At 42.9% G+C, this 18,338-nt stretch overlaps 1 protein-coding gene across 1 annotated transcript; it reads left to right on the top strand.

The window, feature by feature from the left end:
* The first annotated feature begins 798 nt into the window (after positions 1–798).
* Positions 799–9,753, top strand: LOC118769967 (E3 ubiquitin-protein transferase MAEA-like). The gene is made up of 9 exons (XM_036517404.1): positions 799–1,058; positions 3,530–3,712; positions 3,885–4,088; positions 5,079–5,201; positions 5,787–5,863; positions 7,183–7,291; positions 7,569–7,702; positions 8,164–8,359; positions 8,981–9,753. The coding sequence occupies exons 1-9, from the start codon at positions 990–992 to the stop codon at positions 9,074–9,076; spliced, it is 1,191 nt and encodes a 396-aa protein (XP_036373297.1). The 5' UTR covers positions 799–989; the 3' UTR covers positions 9,077–9,753.
* The last annotated feature ends 8,585 nt before the right edge of the window (positions 9,754–18,338 follow it).

The raw sequence follows: 18,338 nt of genomic DNA, 5'->3' as shown, positions 1-18,338 counted from the left end.
ACACATTGCCACTGCAGAGTGTCACATTTACAGAACAAATCAAAGGTTTTGGACACAAATTTTATTCTCTATTTCTACTATTTCCCACATTTTAGAGTAGTGGAAAAGACATCAAAGCTATGAAATGACACAAATGGAATTATGCAGCAACCAAAAGGTGCTAAGCAAATAAAAACTATTGTATATTTTTTATTCTTCAAAGTAGCCATAAATTCTGTTTATTTTATTTTATGCATTTATTTATTTTGGAAAGAAATTCATACATAGGCTACAACTTCACTATCTATATTTGTCAAAGAAACAAATTTCAAGCATTTCACCAGTCTTCAAAATGTCTTTGAATGCATGTTTCTCATTATCTTAAACAGGTGTGTCCAAACCTTTGACTGATACTGTATGGTGTGGGTTTTTATTGACTTGAATACAAGAAATTGAAATGTTCGAACTCTTTCTACACAATATAAATGTGCATTTTAAGGTCGTACTATGCTTACTGACATATTTTCCATTCTGACTGTCAAGTATTATTAAGTAAACGAGGCGGAGATCACGTGACAGCCCGATGATGTTTGTCCAGCTATGACAACTGAAAAATCTTGCATGGGCAAGAGTGAGACTCGTTGAAATTATTAATCATGGAAAAAAAGTTTTGTTCATTTCAGTGGGGGTAATATAACAACTGTTAAGGCTGACTGGGGTATCTAGTCTAAAGAGACATTTTCTTCGGAAAACGTTTGCACCCTGCACGGGGACACGAGTAGGGTAACCCATGATGCATTGCAATGTTTTGTAGCCGAAGCACATACTCTCAAAGCCAGATACTTAACTCATTTCCATTGAGGAGCAAGGCCTTGGACGTCGATCGACCTATTTATTTCACTAAGGGAGTGTGTAGACCATGTTAGAGGTAACTCCTACTGGTGTCAGTGAAGTATCTCGGTCTATAATCTCTAGTTGGAGCCTGTGAAGTAATTTTTCCCAAAACGAAGATGGCGGTGCAGGAATCAGCTGCTCAACTCTCCATGGCGCTGAAAGTCCAAGAATATCCAACATTAAAGGTGTGCTTTTTGTCTTCAGATCAGAGAAGCAGGCAGATGCAATATCAAAATATGTGTTGTAACATCACAGGATAAAGGAATACCGATTAGGTTACATGAAGACAGTTAACTAGTCTGTGTGCTCAATGGTGGACACGGTCGCTGTCTTGTTGTGGAAAAAACACAGGTTAGCTAGACAACCAGCTCTTGATCGGAAAGAGCTGTCCGCTCTGGTTTTTTGGTTACTTAGCTAGCTGATTCTAAGAGCTATCATATCACTAACGGTAGGCTTATATGAACTATTTAGCTAAATCGAATTTATGGTCGATACAGTACCCTGAAAAACATATCAATGCTTACACTGATCACTCCATCTCAAGTTGTTTTTGCAAGCTAGTTAGACTAGGTAGCTAGCTTTGGCTTAGTCCCGAGTATGCACATATAGCTAGACAAGTACTTGTGTTCGCTAAGGACACATCGAGCAATATGTAGGCCCTACCTCATAATTATGTCTTTCAATAACGGTACGTTACTGAACTTGTTGGCAGCTTAAAGGTGTTACTTATTTGATGCTTGTTTGACTTTTCATAACTCTTAACGAACGTCTTGAATGATTGACATCTGCCAAGATGGCTAGCTAACTAACGGTAGCTGTCTAGATGGCGAACTAGCAATTGTAGCCACATCTTTTGGAAGCAGGAGTAGTTTGTTACCCGGGAGGTGATGTTGTGATGGAACTAACTAGAATGTTATTAATTAACCTTAACTAGCTGTGTTTATCTCTTGCAGTTAGCTAAGTTAGGTAGCTAGCTGGTGGGGGGTTGCAGATACCAGTACTATGGTGGCCTTGTATGTTGAGGTATTATTGACCAGCGGTCAAAAAGAAGACGTAGCAAGCTTGTATTTCATCTGCGCCTCATAGCTATACAAGAGGACACATCCTCCATAGCTGTAGCTGTAGTGTGCAGCGGACTTTAAATCTAAAATTTGTCCTTGTCAATAGCTGAAACGTGGCAGACATATAAAATGATGTAATTCTGCCCACTTTTGGTATTGGTAATACTGTAGTAGTAGATAGCTAGCTATATGCTTTCCTAATAATAATAGCTAGCTAGTAAACCAATCAAGCTGCATTCCGTGGGAAAGGAATTCTGAACCGTGTCGTTTACATAACGCTTTTCAACGGCATCGGCCGGTAGGAACAGGAATTTGCAGGAACCGCAAGTAAGGACATGGCGTCACTAGGTACCCGTGTTCTGGATCCTGTAACTGAAGCTCAGTTAACTAGTCGTGTTGAACAGATGCTCGCCAGGGTCATATGATTTCCCCTGTAATCAGCCCTGGGGTACACAGTGACGGTGGGGGATCAGTTTGCCGCATGCGTTGTATCCTCCATGGCCTGCCTTACGTACACTTGCGCCAGCATCAGGGTAAGATTATAGAGCAGTTAAGGACAATTGCATTCCAGTTCTTGTCAGAACTAGCGAGTAGGGTGAGATTGGTGGGAACACAGTTTGGCCCCGGTGTCAGTTTACACTATTGTATGGCTTTGAGCCTACAGCACTACAATCTAAATTTTTGCTCTGTTCAATGCTGTCAGCACTAGTGACCTGTGTGGATTTTGATTGTACCACAACTGCATGATAAGAGGCAAAGGATAAACTCACCAGCAAACGCAGGTGAGACCTGGTAAATCATAACTGAAGCTGCCCCCAGCTGCCAGACATGGGGAAATGGAAGACTGAGTGAATGTTGATGGCACATAGCTTTCTGTGACTGCCTGGCTAGAGCATGCCAGTTTGTCTGTTAATATGAAAGAAACTGGGCCTTTTTATTAGGTTGCTCAGCACTCAAGGATATAGGTATCACTGGACTGTTGTGTTACCTGGAAAGAAGAATTATGGAATCAATACCAGGAGGTTATGGGTTTTCCCAAGAACAGGCTGAGCCCTATCGCCCAGGTTCTAGCCAACCCTGTCATTGGCCAGCAATGGCCAGGAGCACACAGCAGCAGAACAAATATTCTTCATTTTGGCAGGGGTCAGTGTAAGGCAGTTGACAGGGATTCTTCATCGCACCACACTAAAGTACCCTGTGACTTGTCGAGCACCTAAAAATCGCTCAGATGGTGTAATTAGAGATGCACCTATCATTTCATTGGTGTTTCAGTGTGGTGCACTGTGGGATTTGTAATGTGAAAATGAGCTGCAGGTGTGTGAGTGTATCAGAGGATTGCATTTACTATCCCCAGTGCTCCCGTGAAAGCTTGATTTGGCTTGATTCAACAACTAGCTCGCCAGTGTTGGTCTGAGAGGTACTCACCCTTTACAATGTCTGTCACATTGCATATTTTGATAGCTGACGCTCTTGTCAATTTAGAAATGTGGAGACACCAACTACACTGAGTGAACAGTGAGTAAGAATTTGATTCTGCCCCAGTGTGTTTATATTCAACCTCTTGTTGTCTCAATTTTGTATATTCATGTCAACAGGTACCCTACGAGACACTGAACAAGCGCTTCCGGGCGGCACAGAAGAACATTGACCGGGAGACCAGTCATGTGACCATGGTTGTGGCAGAGCTAGAGAAGACATTGAGCAGCTTCCCAGTGGTAGACTCTGTGGTGTCTCTGCTGGATGGAGTGGTGGAGAAGCTGAGTGCCCTTAAGAGGAAGGTGAGCTGTAAAGCTGTCAAACCATATGAACAATCACAGTATTTGTAGTCAGACTCAGATTGCAGCAGAGCCACTGCACTTGTGTGTTTGGTGGGGCTTTATCCTTGTGGTTGTGCCCCCCTTGTGGGCGTGTCTGTAAACTTGTGTTCTGTGTGGTTGTGTCCTCTCATAGGCTGCTGAGTCGATCCAGGCTGAGGATGAGAGCGCTAAGCTGTGCAAGCGGAGGATTGAGCATCTCAAAGAGCATAGTAGCGACCAGCCCGCGGCCGCCAGCATGTGGAAGAGGAAGCGCATGGATCGCATGATGGTGGAGCACCTGCTGCGCTGCGGCTACTACAACACTGCAGTCAAGCTGGCCCGGCAGAGCGGCATTGAGGTGGGCCAAAAGTATAATTAAAGACTGGGTCTGTCTCAACGGCCAGCGTGTTTATTTAACACCATAGGTGCCTTTGTGGTCTTAATGAGACCAGAGGACAGTATGTCTGTTCAGAGGAAACGCATGCCAATCCAGCAAAACTCCTGCAGTTGTTCTACTGTTCTAGCAAAGCCTGTTTTTTTGTAGTCTGGTTTAGCCAGTTTCAACTTATAATCGGAAAGTTAGTTTCAAATCCTGGGTCACACAGTTGGGGAAAGTATGCTACCTCAATGAGGCAGCCTTCCTGTGATTTTTTTGTAGTTATTGGCCAACATGATTGCTGTGAGAAGTAGAAAGTAATAAATTAGCTTGGACAAGGATTGAATATCGACACAGGGGATAGGTGGATAGGTGAGTCAGCCAATGAGGTCACAATATAAAAAAGGGAAAGCGATAGATGCATTACTTCATGTTTCATAATAGGAAACACATCTTTGTTTTCATACCAGTTTTCCGGTATGAGTGTGTTCAGAATATATATCTCCATTGTTGCTTCCTTGAGAAAGCGGGTGTTTATAAATTGGGTGCTACAGTCTTGGGTGGTGTTGCCATTGAAAATGGGGTGGTCCTGTATTTGGTGTAGGTGGACTGTGTGCACTGTGGGAGTGGTCACTGTGCTTTTTCATTGTTTGTGTATTAGAATTCAGTTATAATCTGTTTCAGCTGTTATCAGTGGACATATACTTTAGAGCTGAAATAATTTTCATATATTTCTGTGAACAAAGGTTTGTCAGAACAAAAAGCAGTTGTTGTTGGAGTAGTCACTCTACTAAATAATGTGGAAATTAAGTTTTGATTTTTGTCTGGAGTGGGTGGTCAGCTTTTCCAGAAGGAAAAAAAAAAACCTATGCTGTCTGCAAACAGTCCACGTCATTGGTCTGCTATAGTGTCCCAGCCCCGTTACCTGATGCATTCTCCTGTGAACTAACACACCTGCTCTGTCATCCTCAGGACCTCGTCAACATTGAAATGTTCCTTACTGCTAAAGAGGTGGAGGAGTCATTGGAGCGGCAGGAAACTGCCACTTGCCTCGCCTGGTGCCATGACAACAAGTCCCGCCTCCGAAAAATGAAGGTACGTTCTTTAACCAGGAGCAGGAGTGATAGGAACAGTGTGTATAAAAGAACAAAGCAGATTAATGAAGTGCCATTTTAAGATATAGTCCAGAACCTTGGGAAAATAACCACATAGTTACCCTCATAGTTTCACTGACTACATTCAATGTGTACCCTCATAGTTTCACTGACTGCATTCAGTGTGACTTTAAACACATTAAAGAGCAGTAATATTCCACAATAGCCAAAGCATTTGCCATAAGCCCTGGTTCTAGCTTTCTGGGTAGCAGTGGAATGGCTGGGTCTCTTTGCCTAGTTGCTTTTTCACAGCTAAATGGTATCATTTTATGTGCATTTCATTCCTGTCCAGTACCAATGATCTTCTATAAATGAAAAGTCATTGAAGGAGTAACAGATGAGTTCTTGTTCTCCTCTCCCTCACACTTTCTGTGTGTATGAGATTGTATATATGATTCAGTGTGTGTCCTTTCATGTGTGTGTGTGTGTGTGTGTGTGTGTGTGTGTGTGTGTGTGTGAGTGTGTGTGAGTGTGTGAATGCGTGTGTACTTCTGTGTGTACATGGTTACGTATGTTCTCCTTCCAGAGTTGTCTGGAGTTCAGCCTTCGCATCCAGGAGTTCATCGAACTTATCCGGCAGAACAAACGAATGGATGCTGTCAGGTAAGGGGGTGCTCTCCACCCCTCCTACCTTATTCTAACAGCAGACTCAGGAGGGCAGTCAGTGCTCTACATTAATGCAGTGCATGTAAGCTCAAAGTAGAGAATCCAATTATAATTGTTTGATTTAGTCCAACAAGCAGATATCAAATATTTTACCAGTGACAGTGTTTGATTGTCCTCTTTTATAAAGTGACAGATTTGTCAGATTAACAATACAGTGGCTGCTCACATACGTGGCTTTCACAAATCTGTCTGTCTAATTTCTCTCGCCTGGCTAGACCTAGGAGGAATAGTATCAGCAGTTTTAGCAGGAACTCTCGATGGGTACAAACGTGTGTGAAAACAACTAATTTGCAGAGCTACCCTGAATATGCAATCCTGTCCTAATGTGTAGTGGTATATTTTGAGATAAGCACAGCCTCACTTGTCTTAAATATCGGAATATGCCAGTGAGATGGAGATTTTAGCTAGCTGTACAGACACAGTTCCCTGAAAAGCACTACAAAAGCATTTCAGGATAACTCATAATGAGGTACCTCTCTAAAGAAAACTTCAACAGCCTGGTGAAAATGCACATAGTTCAGTGTCTTATTAAGGCCAAAAGCTATGCTGTAAGTGAAAGCAAAGGAGAGAACAAAAGAGTCCCTAGCCCTTTGCTTTACCCACACTCTGACAGGGCTTTCTAGCATGTGGGTCACTTTCACACATCATGCCAGTGGCCGGTCAGCATTGGGTTGCTGGGTCTGTCTCTGCTCTCAAATCTCACTCTTCTACCCTCCCCTAGCCAAGGGCCATGTGTCTGGAAGTGCATTTGCTTTTGTGTGTATTGCTCTGAGGCAAGGTCAGTGCTGGCTAGATGTGTTAACAGCACTGTGATGTAACATAAATGGGTTTGTTGCTTGCAACCACAATGTTAAACATGTTAGGCATACTAACTGGCCAGCCACAGCATCATCTTCTGGCATGCCCAACATCACAAAAATGCATTTTAGGAGAAATATTTGAAGAATTTTTTTGCTGAATGATATTAAATGGCATCAGCAGACCAAGGTAAATAATATTTTGGGTCACACAAAGCCAAACCTTTCCCTTTTAACATCACAGATACAGGATTCTTACTTGTATATATTTCAGGATCACACTGTTCAAATTGTGACTTTTTTGTTTTCTTTAATCATTTGTGAATTTCATGGAACTTAGACTTGAAAGCCACAGTGTTTTTGAGCTTGTAATTGTAATGAGGAGGAGGCCTAAACTGGGTAAAATGCCTGTGAGGATGAAAGCTTGGGGACAGAAGGATGAAAGGTTGTCTGTCACAGACATGCGCGGAAGCACTTCAGCCAAGCCGAGGGGGGGCAGCTGGATGAGGTGCGGCAGGTTATGGGCATGCTGGCGTTCCCCTCGGACACTCACATCTCCCCCTACAAGGTAAAAACCATGCTGTACACATACACGTATGCACGTGTGTCTCTCCACACATCACTCATAAACACTCACAGCTTCTGTGAAGTAACATGTCAAGTCCCATCTACAAAACAAGAAAAGAGAGAATCGTAAAAGCTCAACCAGGGCATTGGGTTTCTGCTTGTGAAAACCAGGTACAGTCAGATGTGTGGCGATATTGGGGTTGACCTCTTTAGGTGTAGTATTAGTTATCATGATCTTAGTGGCAGCCTGCTGATCTGACGTGTCACTCCTCTGGCAGGATCTTCTGGACCCAGCACGTTGGAAGATGCTGATCCAACAGTTTCGATATGACAACTACAGGCTCCATCAGCTGGGGAATAACTCTGTTTTCACCATCACCCTCCAGGCCGGACTGTCTGCTATCAAAACCCCGTATCCTTCTCCTCAGTCCTTCTGCACACTTTTCCTTTTTATTCTCATCACACCCGTCCCTATTCTGAATCTCAAACAGAAGAGACTTGTCACTATAGTCTGTAACTGCTCAAACTTAAAATCATTTTCTTATTAACCTGTTTTCAAGTGTCACTTACTCCATTTGAGTGTCTGGCTCTCTTATTCTCTCTCTTTCCCCCACACACGCACACACACACAGGCTACAGTCACCTGGAGTGACTAGCATAGCAACTAGCATAGCTATATGTGTTGAATTTTAATTTTCAGTGGTAATGCTTCATTTTTGACCAAAATATTCTGTAGAATACAAAATAAAGTTGCAAAAGTACACTTTGTGTAACTTTCTAGAGCCCCAGTTTTCAGCTGTATTTGTGATGCAGAGGAGCCTCTCTGGTGTCTTTTTTTCCCTTTTGCAAACCCCTTAACTTCACTGCTCCCAGGCAATGCTACAAGGAGGATGGCACCTCCAAAAATGCTGACTGCCCTGTGTGCAGTAAGTCCCTGAACAAGTTGGCCCAGCCGCTGCCCATGGCCCACTGCGCCAACTCCCGGCTGGTCTGCAAAATCTCGGGCGAGGTGATGAATGAGAACAACCCTCCCATGATGCTGCCCAACGGCTACGTGTATGGATACAATGTGAGTGACACGGACTTGTGATATGCCTATACATGGGAAACAGAATCCCCCAAGAAGTGATGTAAAACAGGACATCAGTAGAAACGTAATTAACATTTGGGCACATAACTGACTGATTTTAACAGTTTTTCTAATCCGGGAGATGGTTATAACACCTCCATAATCATAAGTCGCCTGTATTAGGTTCAAATCTTAAGATTCCTGATAAAGTACGGAAAAGCACATTAAGACTAAACATGAGTCGTGTTACTAATACGTGACTGATCATTTAAATCATTGTGTGTGTGTGTGTGTGTGTATATATATATTTATATACACGTACATGTACATATTTTGTGTTGTTTCATAGGAGTATCTTAACTCATCTGGTTTGAGGAAAAAGCTGGTTATTATGGAATGCCGTTTGATCAGTTGACTCAGGCCAGCCTTTTTCCATGTGGTTGCTTTCCTTTCCACCAGCTGAAGTCAAATGCTTCCTCTTCCCTCGTAGTGAACTTCAACTTTGTGACAAACAGCACTTAAGCATTTAGGTCCGATTTTGTGAGACAAGTGCGGGGCTTGTCAGATGGCAGCTGGTCTTTGTCTTGTTTCTAATGACAGCCACATGTTTGTGTCCCACAGTCTCTCCTCTCTATTCGCCAAGATGACAAGGTGACCTGCCCAAGAACCAAAGAGGTGTTCAGCTTTTCCCAGGCCGAGAAGGTTTACATCATGTGAGGGGTGGGCCACGGTGGACCCAGGTGGCGTGTGGAGGAGATTCTCTCAGTCCGGTCCAAGAGTCCGATGCCAGGCTGCCCCAGTAATGCTTGGGTCCAGAGAGATGCGCACACATGCCATTGTTCCGTGTGACCAAAGAGCTAAAAACCACAATACACCCCTATTCCCCTCCCTCTAAAGTGGCCTCAGCAACTACCCATGCCTTTTCCTGCCCTTTCGTCTGGAACTACCCCAACATCCAACTGCCTCTCTCTGCTGCTACTCCCACCTCCAGCTGCCTGCCTCTGCAAATATCTACCCCCACCCGCCTGCATATGGATCTACTCTTTGCCCTCCTCCCACTGAAAGTATCCCACCCTCTTTCCTCTTTAAATACCCCCCTTCCTCTGCAGTTGCCTCCAACCTCCATTCACAGTGATGAGAATTAACCCGGAAGCTATAGAGCCTGAGGAGTCTGGGGATTTTGTCTGCTGCACATGACTTTTTATAGCATACAGCAGTGACATAAAGTAATATCGTTGTAGTGTTGTATGTAACAGGGCCTAATATCATAAGTCGAAATGCTTTCCCCTTTTAATATTGAGCAGGTTAGTCCCTGACCTCATTAGTGTTGACCAACAACTTTTTTGTTTGTTTTTTTTTTTTTTTGATATATGCTGTGTATATATGTAGAGAGACAGAGGGAGTAGGATAGGGGGTGTTTAGGGGGGGGGGGGGGTCTTTTTGTACTTTTTGTATTTTCTAGGATGTTCCACCAGCTGGGACTAACTAATGATCCTGAAGCTGCATATTGCTGTTGTACCCACCGGCTCGCCTATGCTCTGTGTTTCTCAGGAGGCTAGCTGCTTCTGAGCTGCCGCAGCCTGTTGAGTTTTGCAACTGTAGAATGATTAGAAGCTACATATGCATGTTTATGTTGGTAAACAAGGAGAAGAATTGTTCAAGTTCAGTGGGAAGTAGTTTTTTTTTTTTTTGATTGATTGATTGATTGATTGTTTAATAAAAAAGTTACTGTCTTTGAATTTCTGTGTGCTGCAGGTAGATGTTCTGTCTGAAATAATTGAACTGACTGTATAACCAACTTTTTCCTCATGGATTTGCTCTGGAGAGACTTCAGTTTTTGAAGGTGCCATATTTAGATCTTTACACGTTTGTGAGGTCAGTGTAGATGCACCTTGGCATCGACCTTTGTGCTGTTAGTGCATGTATGCCATGATTCCTCTGTGTGCCTGTCAGTCTTCTGTCTGCGGTGGCCAGAGGAACAGAGCTTGCACACAGCATGCACTCATACCTGGTGCCAGAATGAATGGCACAGATGCAGTGCAAGTGAAACACAGCGGTGCCGTTTCAGTTATTCCACTTTGCAAAGTTGTCAACCGCATTTTAAAAAGTGCTGAATGAAAGCTGTGATATGATGGGGAAAAGTTACTAAATCTAGTTTAACCTTTAACCAAGTGTCTCTGACACTTTAATACGAAAGCAGTGTTGGGTGTCAACAGTCAATCAGCCATTTCTGTTCAACTCTAACAAAGATGACCACCAGATGGCAGCATGTATCTTGTGCTTGCTACATGTTTTTAAAATCACCTTGCAGTAGAATTGTGACAGCAATTCCGTTGTAAGGGGTGCACAGTAAACAGACTGAGATTATGATAAATTCAATGCATTTTTTATTACATTATTAACATGGCATTTGCTGGCATAAGGGTTTGCCCTATGCCTGTTACCAGCTGAACTACCTGCGCTGATTCTTGAATGGCAGGTCCCCTACAAGACATTCATTAGTTCATTCATTCTGATGGCTTGCAAAAAAAGAGAGATGATGGCCACTCTAGTCACTCCCATTCTTCTGTTGGAAAAATAATCAGATGAGAAAGATTTACCTTGGGTCCAATACTTCTATCGCTCACCACTTTCATTACCTACACCAGCACAGTTTGCCAGTTGTCATAGGGAGTGTGAGCGGTCCCTCCCACCTGAGATTCAATACCTGGGAGGCAGTTGCTTTGCCATCACCTTTTTCCTCAATTTGGGGAATGCCTCCTTAGCATCAGCTTAAGCTTCCTCTGCATGTTTTTAAAGTTCTATTTGCACCCCTGTGGTGTTCGCTGAAGTTTGTTCAATGATTGGGCTAGGCATACTACTGCAGCTGAAAAAGAACCAGAATAACCCACTCCTGTTGTTGGGGGATGGGCAGGGAGCCTCATTCCTCTCCCTGTCATAATTTTCAAAGGAGGTTCGGTTAGTGACCCTGTCTGGCATGGAGCAAATCTTCCACAGTATAGCTGTGAATGCTGCAGCACATGTCTTCTTCTGTTTCCTGAATTGCCTTTGTTCATCCAGTCTTGATAATCCTGACCATCCCTGAACTCCCTGAAGAATGATAAGGGACATCAAACCTCTGTTTACCGCAAGTAGCTGGTACACTGTTTTTTGACCTTGCCTGTGAAATGTACTGTTTTCTGAGTCTATTTGCTCAGGGTCCCCCCCACTGGGGAAAAACCTCAGCCAGAACTTGGGCTGCTGTCTCGACAGTACCAGAAGTGATGTACGCTTCTTCCCACCTTGTAAAGTTATCAGTTAGCATCAAACAGTACGTCTTTCCTTTGCTTGGAGGCCTGAAATCAATCTGAATGTGCTGCCACAGGTCTGCTAGTCTGGGCTAGTGCTTGAGCTTCACCTTAACTGTCTCGCATGGTTTGTACTGTGCACATACCAGACACTTCTGGAAAACTGCAACATCTTCACCCCCCCCCCCCATCCCTGGCCACCACTAAGCACAGGACAGGGCTCTGAGAGTGCCATTTCTCCCAGCATGCCCCACCCCACGATGCAGAGACATCATTTCATTTCTACAACATGTGGGTGGAGTGCCTGTGGCAGCGAGCCAGGCTGCATCGCTATCAAACTTGCGTCCAGCATTTCTCCACTTCTGCGTCTCCTCTGTGGTTTTAGACTCATAACACCTGCACACATTCTCTGGCGTAATTTTAGTAACGTCCACAGCCCCTGCGTCTGCTATCTCGCCCTCCTTGGCTGCGGCACTGTAGTTCTCAGCGCTTCCTGGTGTCTCTCATTCAGACCTTCCTTCAGAAGCTTGAGGAATTCAGGGTCATCTCTGCTTCGTCTATCCACTCTTCCACCGCATGGAATCTGCTGTAATCTGCTGCAGACTCCCCCTCCTTTTGTTTCATGGGGAGGACCTTCAGCCTGTCCACTGTGCCATTCCCCCACCGCTTTGATGGCCTCCTTCACCAATTTATTGTATGCTTCCTTTGCGGCTGCTACATCAGTATATGTGTCCATGTGTCTATCAGCACCCAACTGTCCCATGGACAGCTGGCCGTCAATGTATTATACACATCTGTGGGGCCCACTCAGTGGGTTTCATATAACCCAAAGCCTTTTCCCAGAACTAAAAATCATTTTGCTTCATGGATCTGGGTAATACATCAAGTACCAGATGCCTCTCTGCAGAGGTAAAGGACTTATATGAGAAAGGGAAATTGGTCCTGATCTCCCTTTCTCCCACTTCATCCCCATCACCTGCCTCCCTCATAGCCCCACCTCACCTCCCCCTTTTCTCTGGACCAGACAAGAATTAGCTGGTCCAGCTCTGAGTATGGAGGATGATATGCAGGTGGGTGAGCTTAGCCTCCCTCTGTCTCCCGAATTAATGTTCTTCTCTGTCCAGAATCAAAGCGCGGCCCTTCTCACCGTATGCCAGCTCAACCCCCAGGGCTGCACCCATTACCACACACCACTTGCCAAGCTCTATCCCATACCTCACCTAGCTGTGTGACAACAGTGCCTTATTTCCCTGGGTTTGCTTCTGGCCTCTCTACCACTGATCTTGCATTTCTCCCATTGCTGTTGGGCCCCACACACACTCCTCCATTTGCTCTGTCAATTGCGACTGATTTCCTAACACATATTCTAGCACCTCCCCCTTCTCGGTTCTGAGTCAGCCTGTGCCATACCTAACCAGGATTGTTTTGGATTTTTCTGCTGTTTTTTCCATGATCCGTTTCATTTGGGAGGTGGTTACTTTAGAATATTAACTTGTTAGAAGCTCCTGTGGAAACTATTTTAATTTTATGTCTGCACCTATGGCAGTAACTGCTCTAATGTTTCCCTTTTCCCTTATGTGTGTTAGCAGACCATAACTCTACTGTACCACCCCTTTGACTATTTACCAGTTACATCCATTTAATCAGTACTGGCAAATTACTTCTGCCAGCCATTCAAATAAGCACTTACAACATTTCACTTGCTTTACCCTGAGGCCCTGGGTAAAGTTCTAATGATTTCCCACTTTGTAGTTTTCTACTAATCACCGCCCTTAATGTCAATGGTATCTGGATAGAGTGCATTTGGAACAGAAATTTGGGTTTTAAATAAATACGTTTTCAATTGTCTAAGACTCATTCATCTCTTTCTTGTTTTTATTTTATTATTAATCATAAAACAAACAACATAATATCACATCAAATGATGTTCCCCCTTCTTTAACTAGGGACCATATGTTGTCCATTTACTTTTGAGAAACGGTATATTTTAGGTAGGCCTCTTGACTAATGTCTCAGAAGATGTATTACACTGACCCTTGACAAACCAGTAGCTCCAGTCACACTTAGTGATAACTGCCAATAAATCAAGAGAAAAACTTGTCATTCTGTCTACACAGCCCTCCAACTTTACATGACACAGCAATTACCTAGTCCCCATATCCTGCTACATTAACACTCCACAGACATTGATTCTTTATTGGAAATGCAAAAATGTGAGATTGACTTCTCTGATCTGTGTCCCAAGCAGCTACTCTACAGAGAGTGGTAATTAAAACATGCTCACCCTCTCACGTCAGATCATCCAAGGTGCTCCCAATCATTCCTCAGTCCTGATTCCAAATTGATAGGATTACTTTCCCCTGAGTTTTCATCGAATGAGTTGAATCAGGAGCTCATACAGACAGGGGTTTGCAGTTCAAAGCTACTATAGTTTATTATACATATGCACATACAGAGACAGACTAGAACAGAACTCTCACTTGGGTGAAGTTCAGGCAAAATCTTCATTCAAGGTCACACCTATATATCATCCCAACACCCCTCCCTGTCACACCGTTATCTTTGTGTGGTCAGGGAGAGAGGCATCCTTCATTCCTGTCTTTCCTGACTAGGTCAGGGTAGGCACATAAAACTGCAATACTCAATATGTGCTGACCATTAATCCTAATGATTTGATTATCAAAATCTGCACCTGTTTGAAAGTGTTTCTTCCAGCTCCATGAGCTCTAACAACTACATATGATGAACTATAGGGAGGTATATGATCCAGGTGCACAGTCAGCCAGTGGTCACCTTTGCAAAGACATGGCCCTTGGGTTATCGGCCCGAAAGTACCCCTTGTCAGAACCTAAGCGCTTTCGCCCTGAAGTCCTGAATTTTCTAAGCTTTGGTCCTGAAGTCCTACATTTTGGTTCTGCAACCCACAGTCTTGATCCTGAAGTCCTATGCTTTTGTGTTGACCCTGAAATAGAGATGGCAACACACAGGAAGGCAATTCAGACTGAAACCCGACTCCACAGACACAGGATGTGGCTCTCTGGAGGGCTGTAAAGTCACCTCTTTGAAGGGTTATCAAAGGTCAGTTGGAGGTGGCTGGTCCAAGGCTGTTGTCATGTCTTGAGAACGCTTTGGTGAATTGTCATTGATTGATGGCTTTCCCTTTGAGGGTCATGGCCTCAGACTCTGAGAGGATTGGGGGTTGGTGGAGGGGGGGGGGGGGGTGCCTAATGACAGCAGGCAGCACTGGATGCTCAAAGCCAGAGAGCTGGAGGTAAATTGTACTGGAACAGTTAACTATATTACATTACACCACCCCCCCCCCCCCTCCACCCCTAACACAGACACGCACAGAACCATCACACAGCTGTGGCATGACATCATCATTCAGTCTGGATAAAGCTCCTGCCTAATAGTCAGTGTGTGGAAGACAGGCTTTCAGGTGCCATTTTAGGACATGTTAAACCTCTGCATGCCATTTTCCTATAGTACGCGTACACATGCAGTCAAGCACTACATATTTCTGTTTTATAGCAAGTTCAAAAAATGTATCAAGTATTTGTGAGGAGAGACTTTTTTGTCATTCAGATGGTATAGTCAGTTTAGCTGATTTATTTTCTGAGATGTTAACGTTAAGCTTCCGTTCGTCATCTTTATATCCCGTATGTTTAATCATTTTTGCACATCACTGGAAACGGCCCTTTTAACTTACTACTGTAGTAACCTTGATCTTTCATATATTTTGTTGCCTTTGTTTTGCCTTTCATGTTTTAGTATGAAAATGCTATGGTGTGCATTTTCGTGTGTTGCAAAAAAAAAAAAAAAAAAAAAAAAAAAAAATCCAGATATTCTTATATTCAATTTATTGAATCTGGTGCAGTACAAATTTCGCGCGCCAGTCATGCTGCTGCAGTGGCCGCTGTATCGGTGCCGGTATAGCAGTTTCTATCAATGATATATATCCAACCAACACGTGTTGACTTCCGTTTAGATATTCTTGTAATGTAATGGGAGTAGTCACGTTTCCAATGTTGATTTTTAGAGTTTGCAGTATAATTGAAATATATTGTAGAAACAGACATATAAGTGTGCATTCTATGTTTCTGTTTTCTGTCTGCAACGATTAAATGTATTTATCAAACGGCAATAACTCAAAAATAATACGCTGACGCAAACAGGTGGAAGAAACAATAGCTGCTTCTGGAAACCGTAGCACAATTCACCCTTTTGTGGAGTGAGGATTGATCGAGAGTTTGATCTTGAAGTGTGTTGCTTTATTGAAGCAATCGCCGTCCATTGAGCGCTCGCTTTAAGCTTTCGGCAGTTTTAGTCACCGCAGTACTCTCCTTTAGCAACGTTTGTTAGTTTACTGAAAGTGATTAATTGGTTTCGAAACAACCTGGATAGGGATCACACGACTGTGACTGCACAAAAAGAGAGACTTATTTTCATGGATGTTTGCTTCATTGTCTTAAAGGGGTCTAATCATAATCACCAAGTATTACCTATGCTGTGAAACATTTTGTGACGCGTCGGGGCACGCTTTAATTAGGACTGAAAAGACAAAGGACTAACAATCGCATCCAGGGGCATTTCCATTTTGATTGAGATTCGGCGGTCGGGTGTTCGTGTTGCTCCTTCTCATCACTCTCCAGACTCGCACTGTTTTCCCAGATTTCACATTCACGTGCAGCCTGCTTTCGCCTCACTCAGACATTCTGTCGCCAGCCGCGTGACGTAACCCGCGCTAGTAGCTTCCACTCGGAATGGTTTCCCTCCGCCGTCACCCCAGAGTTGGGGATAATCTAGTCCCGTTTGAGCGTTTCCACAGTTCTTTTCCCCTGTCTGATGCAAAAAGGTCACAAACCTTTTGTATAGACAAACAGTAAAACAGAGTTTACACGCATACATATTGTAATCCAGACAGTAAATGGGTTATAGCTAAACAGGTTTGTGGAATATCTTTGGCATGTCCAGAGTTCAATATAGGTGAAGCTGCATGCACTAGATAGGCCTATTGTATGGTAGAAATTCTGTTTTCCCCCCTGTATTATGGGTATGTAAAATATCAATTTATCAATTTATCAAATGTGGCTGGGTTAATTAATGTGGTATGAATTTACAATTTTTGCATTTTGTCAATATACATTCACAAGCTATGAATATACTTGCTTCAGCAAGTTTGGTAAAAAATTCTTTGGCTTTATTTCTGAGATAATGTATAAGAAATGTAATACACCAGAATGATTTTCTTTTCTAAATATCTGTTTTCACACATTAGTATGAAATATTAATGTGCTGATTTGATTCATTGATGAGTCTTCATTTTAACATGCTAACATGATCACAATGCAATGTTATCCAGTGTGCTGAAGAGAAATTAATGATGATGATCCTTTTGAAAATCGATGGACTGCAGTTTTCATATGAGACAGAAAGTCCTATGCTAAGGTCAGTCATGCAAAAAGCTTATTTCTGTTGCATGTCTTTTAAGGATTGGTTTTTGAGGTTTCACCATTTGAAATGTGATTCAATATTGTGAGATGTATAATTCTGAGATGGGTCATACTTATAAACAGGCTGTCTATGGACACTTCCTCTGACCAAACAGTAGCTGAACACACTAACTGATCACAGTCTCATTGAACATTCTGACTAAGAATTCTGAAAGCACACTCTTAACTGTAATATCGATTTTTAAGATATGATTTCCCAAAGAAAAAATGTCTCTGCTAACTATCATTAATGTAATTTACTTCAAACTATTGTGATTTAAGGCGAATTTATTTTATTTTATTATTTTTTTTATTTTTCACAGGACTGTTTTGACAGGTACCACTGTGGAAAAACAGACAGGTACACAGCTGTGTATCTGATACAAAATTCTGTATCTACTGACCTAATATAAGCATTCAAACACATGCAAAATATACAGAGTAAAGCGGTTGGAGAATATCATTGATAAAATCAATTCACAACACTGTTTTAATTTTTCTGTTCAGTCAGTCTGTTTGATTGTGATAGCGTATTAATAGCTTATAATAACAGTATAAACCTCCTCAGTGAAGGTCAGGCTGTCATTACACAGTATAACTAATAATTGCACACTCACATGCAATTCCACAGCAGCTTTATACTGCCATCTGAAGAAAGAACATTAAAATGATGGCCATATTTGTTGCTTCCCATATAGAGGCACCCATAAACCTATCAAGGGGCCTTACCTGCATGTTTTCCCAATGCCACAATTAATTACAGAACATTACACAACAATTACACAACATTAATTAGGCTTTCTAAAAGAAGTAATAATCAGATCCAAATGTGTCAGTTAAAATATGGTAATATATTGTCTAAAGAGTTCTGACATGCCCTCGGGCAGTAAGATCACAGTGACCAGTAAAGTGTTTAAGCTTGCTGAGTCTTGCAAACAAGACAGGCCATGACAATGAACTTGAACAAAACAGAGAAACAGCACCGTATGATTGAAACACTGTTGAACCAGCCTGTTGAACTCAGGAAACCAACGCATTGTAACATTGTTACACTGTTACATAATGCTTTCCACGGTGAATAAAAATGTTAACGTGTAAATGGGTTTGTTACTCGGGGACCGCCCCTGCCTGGATCCCGCGGAGTGATACCGACTCCTGTGCGGAGGGTGCGCCGGCCCGCGACTCACTGACGCCAGGGAG

This window comes from Megalops cyprinoides, chromosome 22 (assembly GCF_013368585.1).
Source record: "Megalops cyprinoides isolate fMegCyp1 chromosome 22, fMegCyp1.pri, whole genome shotgun sequence".
In the NCBI taxonomy this organism is placed as follows: Eukaryota; Metazoa; Chordata; class Actinopteri; order Elopiformes; family Megalopidae; genus Megalops; species Megalops cyprinoides.
This window is presented reverse-complemented; position numbering and strand designations above follow the sequence as displayed.

Bases quoted from the DNA above. Each gene is read 5' to 3' on its own strand.
- LOC118769967 (XM_036517404.1), top strand. From the start codon at position 990: ATGGCGGTGCAGGAATCAGCTGCTCAACTCTCCATGGCGCTGAAAGTC. The intron at 7,292-7,568 runs GTAAAAACCATG...CTCCTCTGGCAG, and splicing joins CTCACATCTCCCCCTACAAG to GATCTTCTGGACCCAGCACG. The intron at 8,360-8,980 runs GTGAGTGACACG...TGTGTCCCACAG, and splicing joins GCTACGTGTATGGATACAAT to TCTCTCCTCTCTATTCGCCA.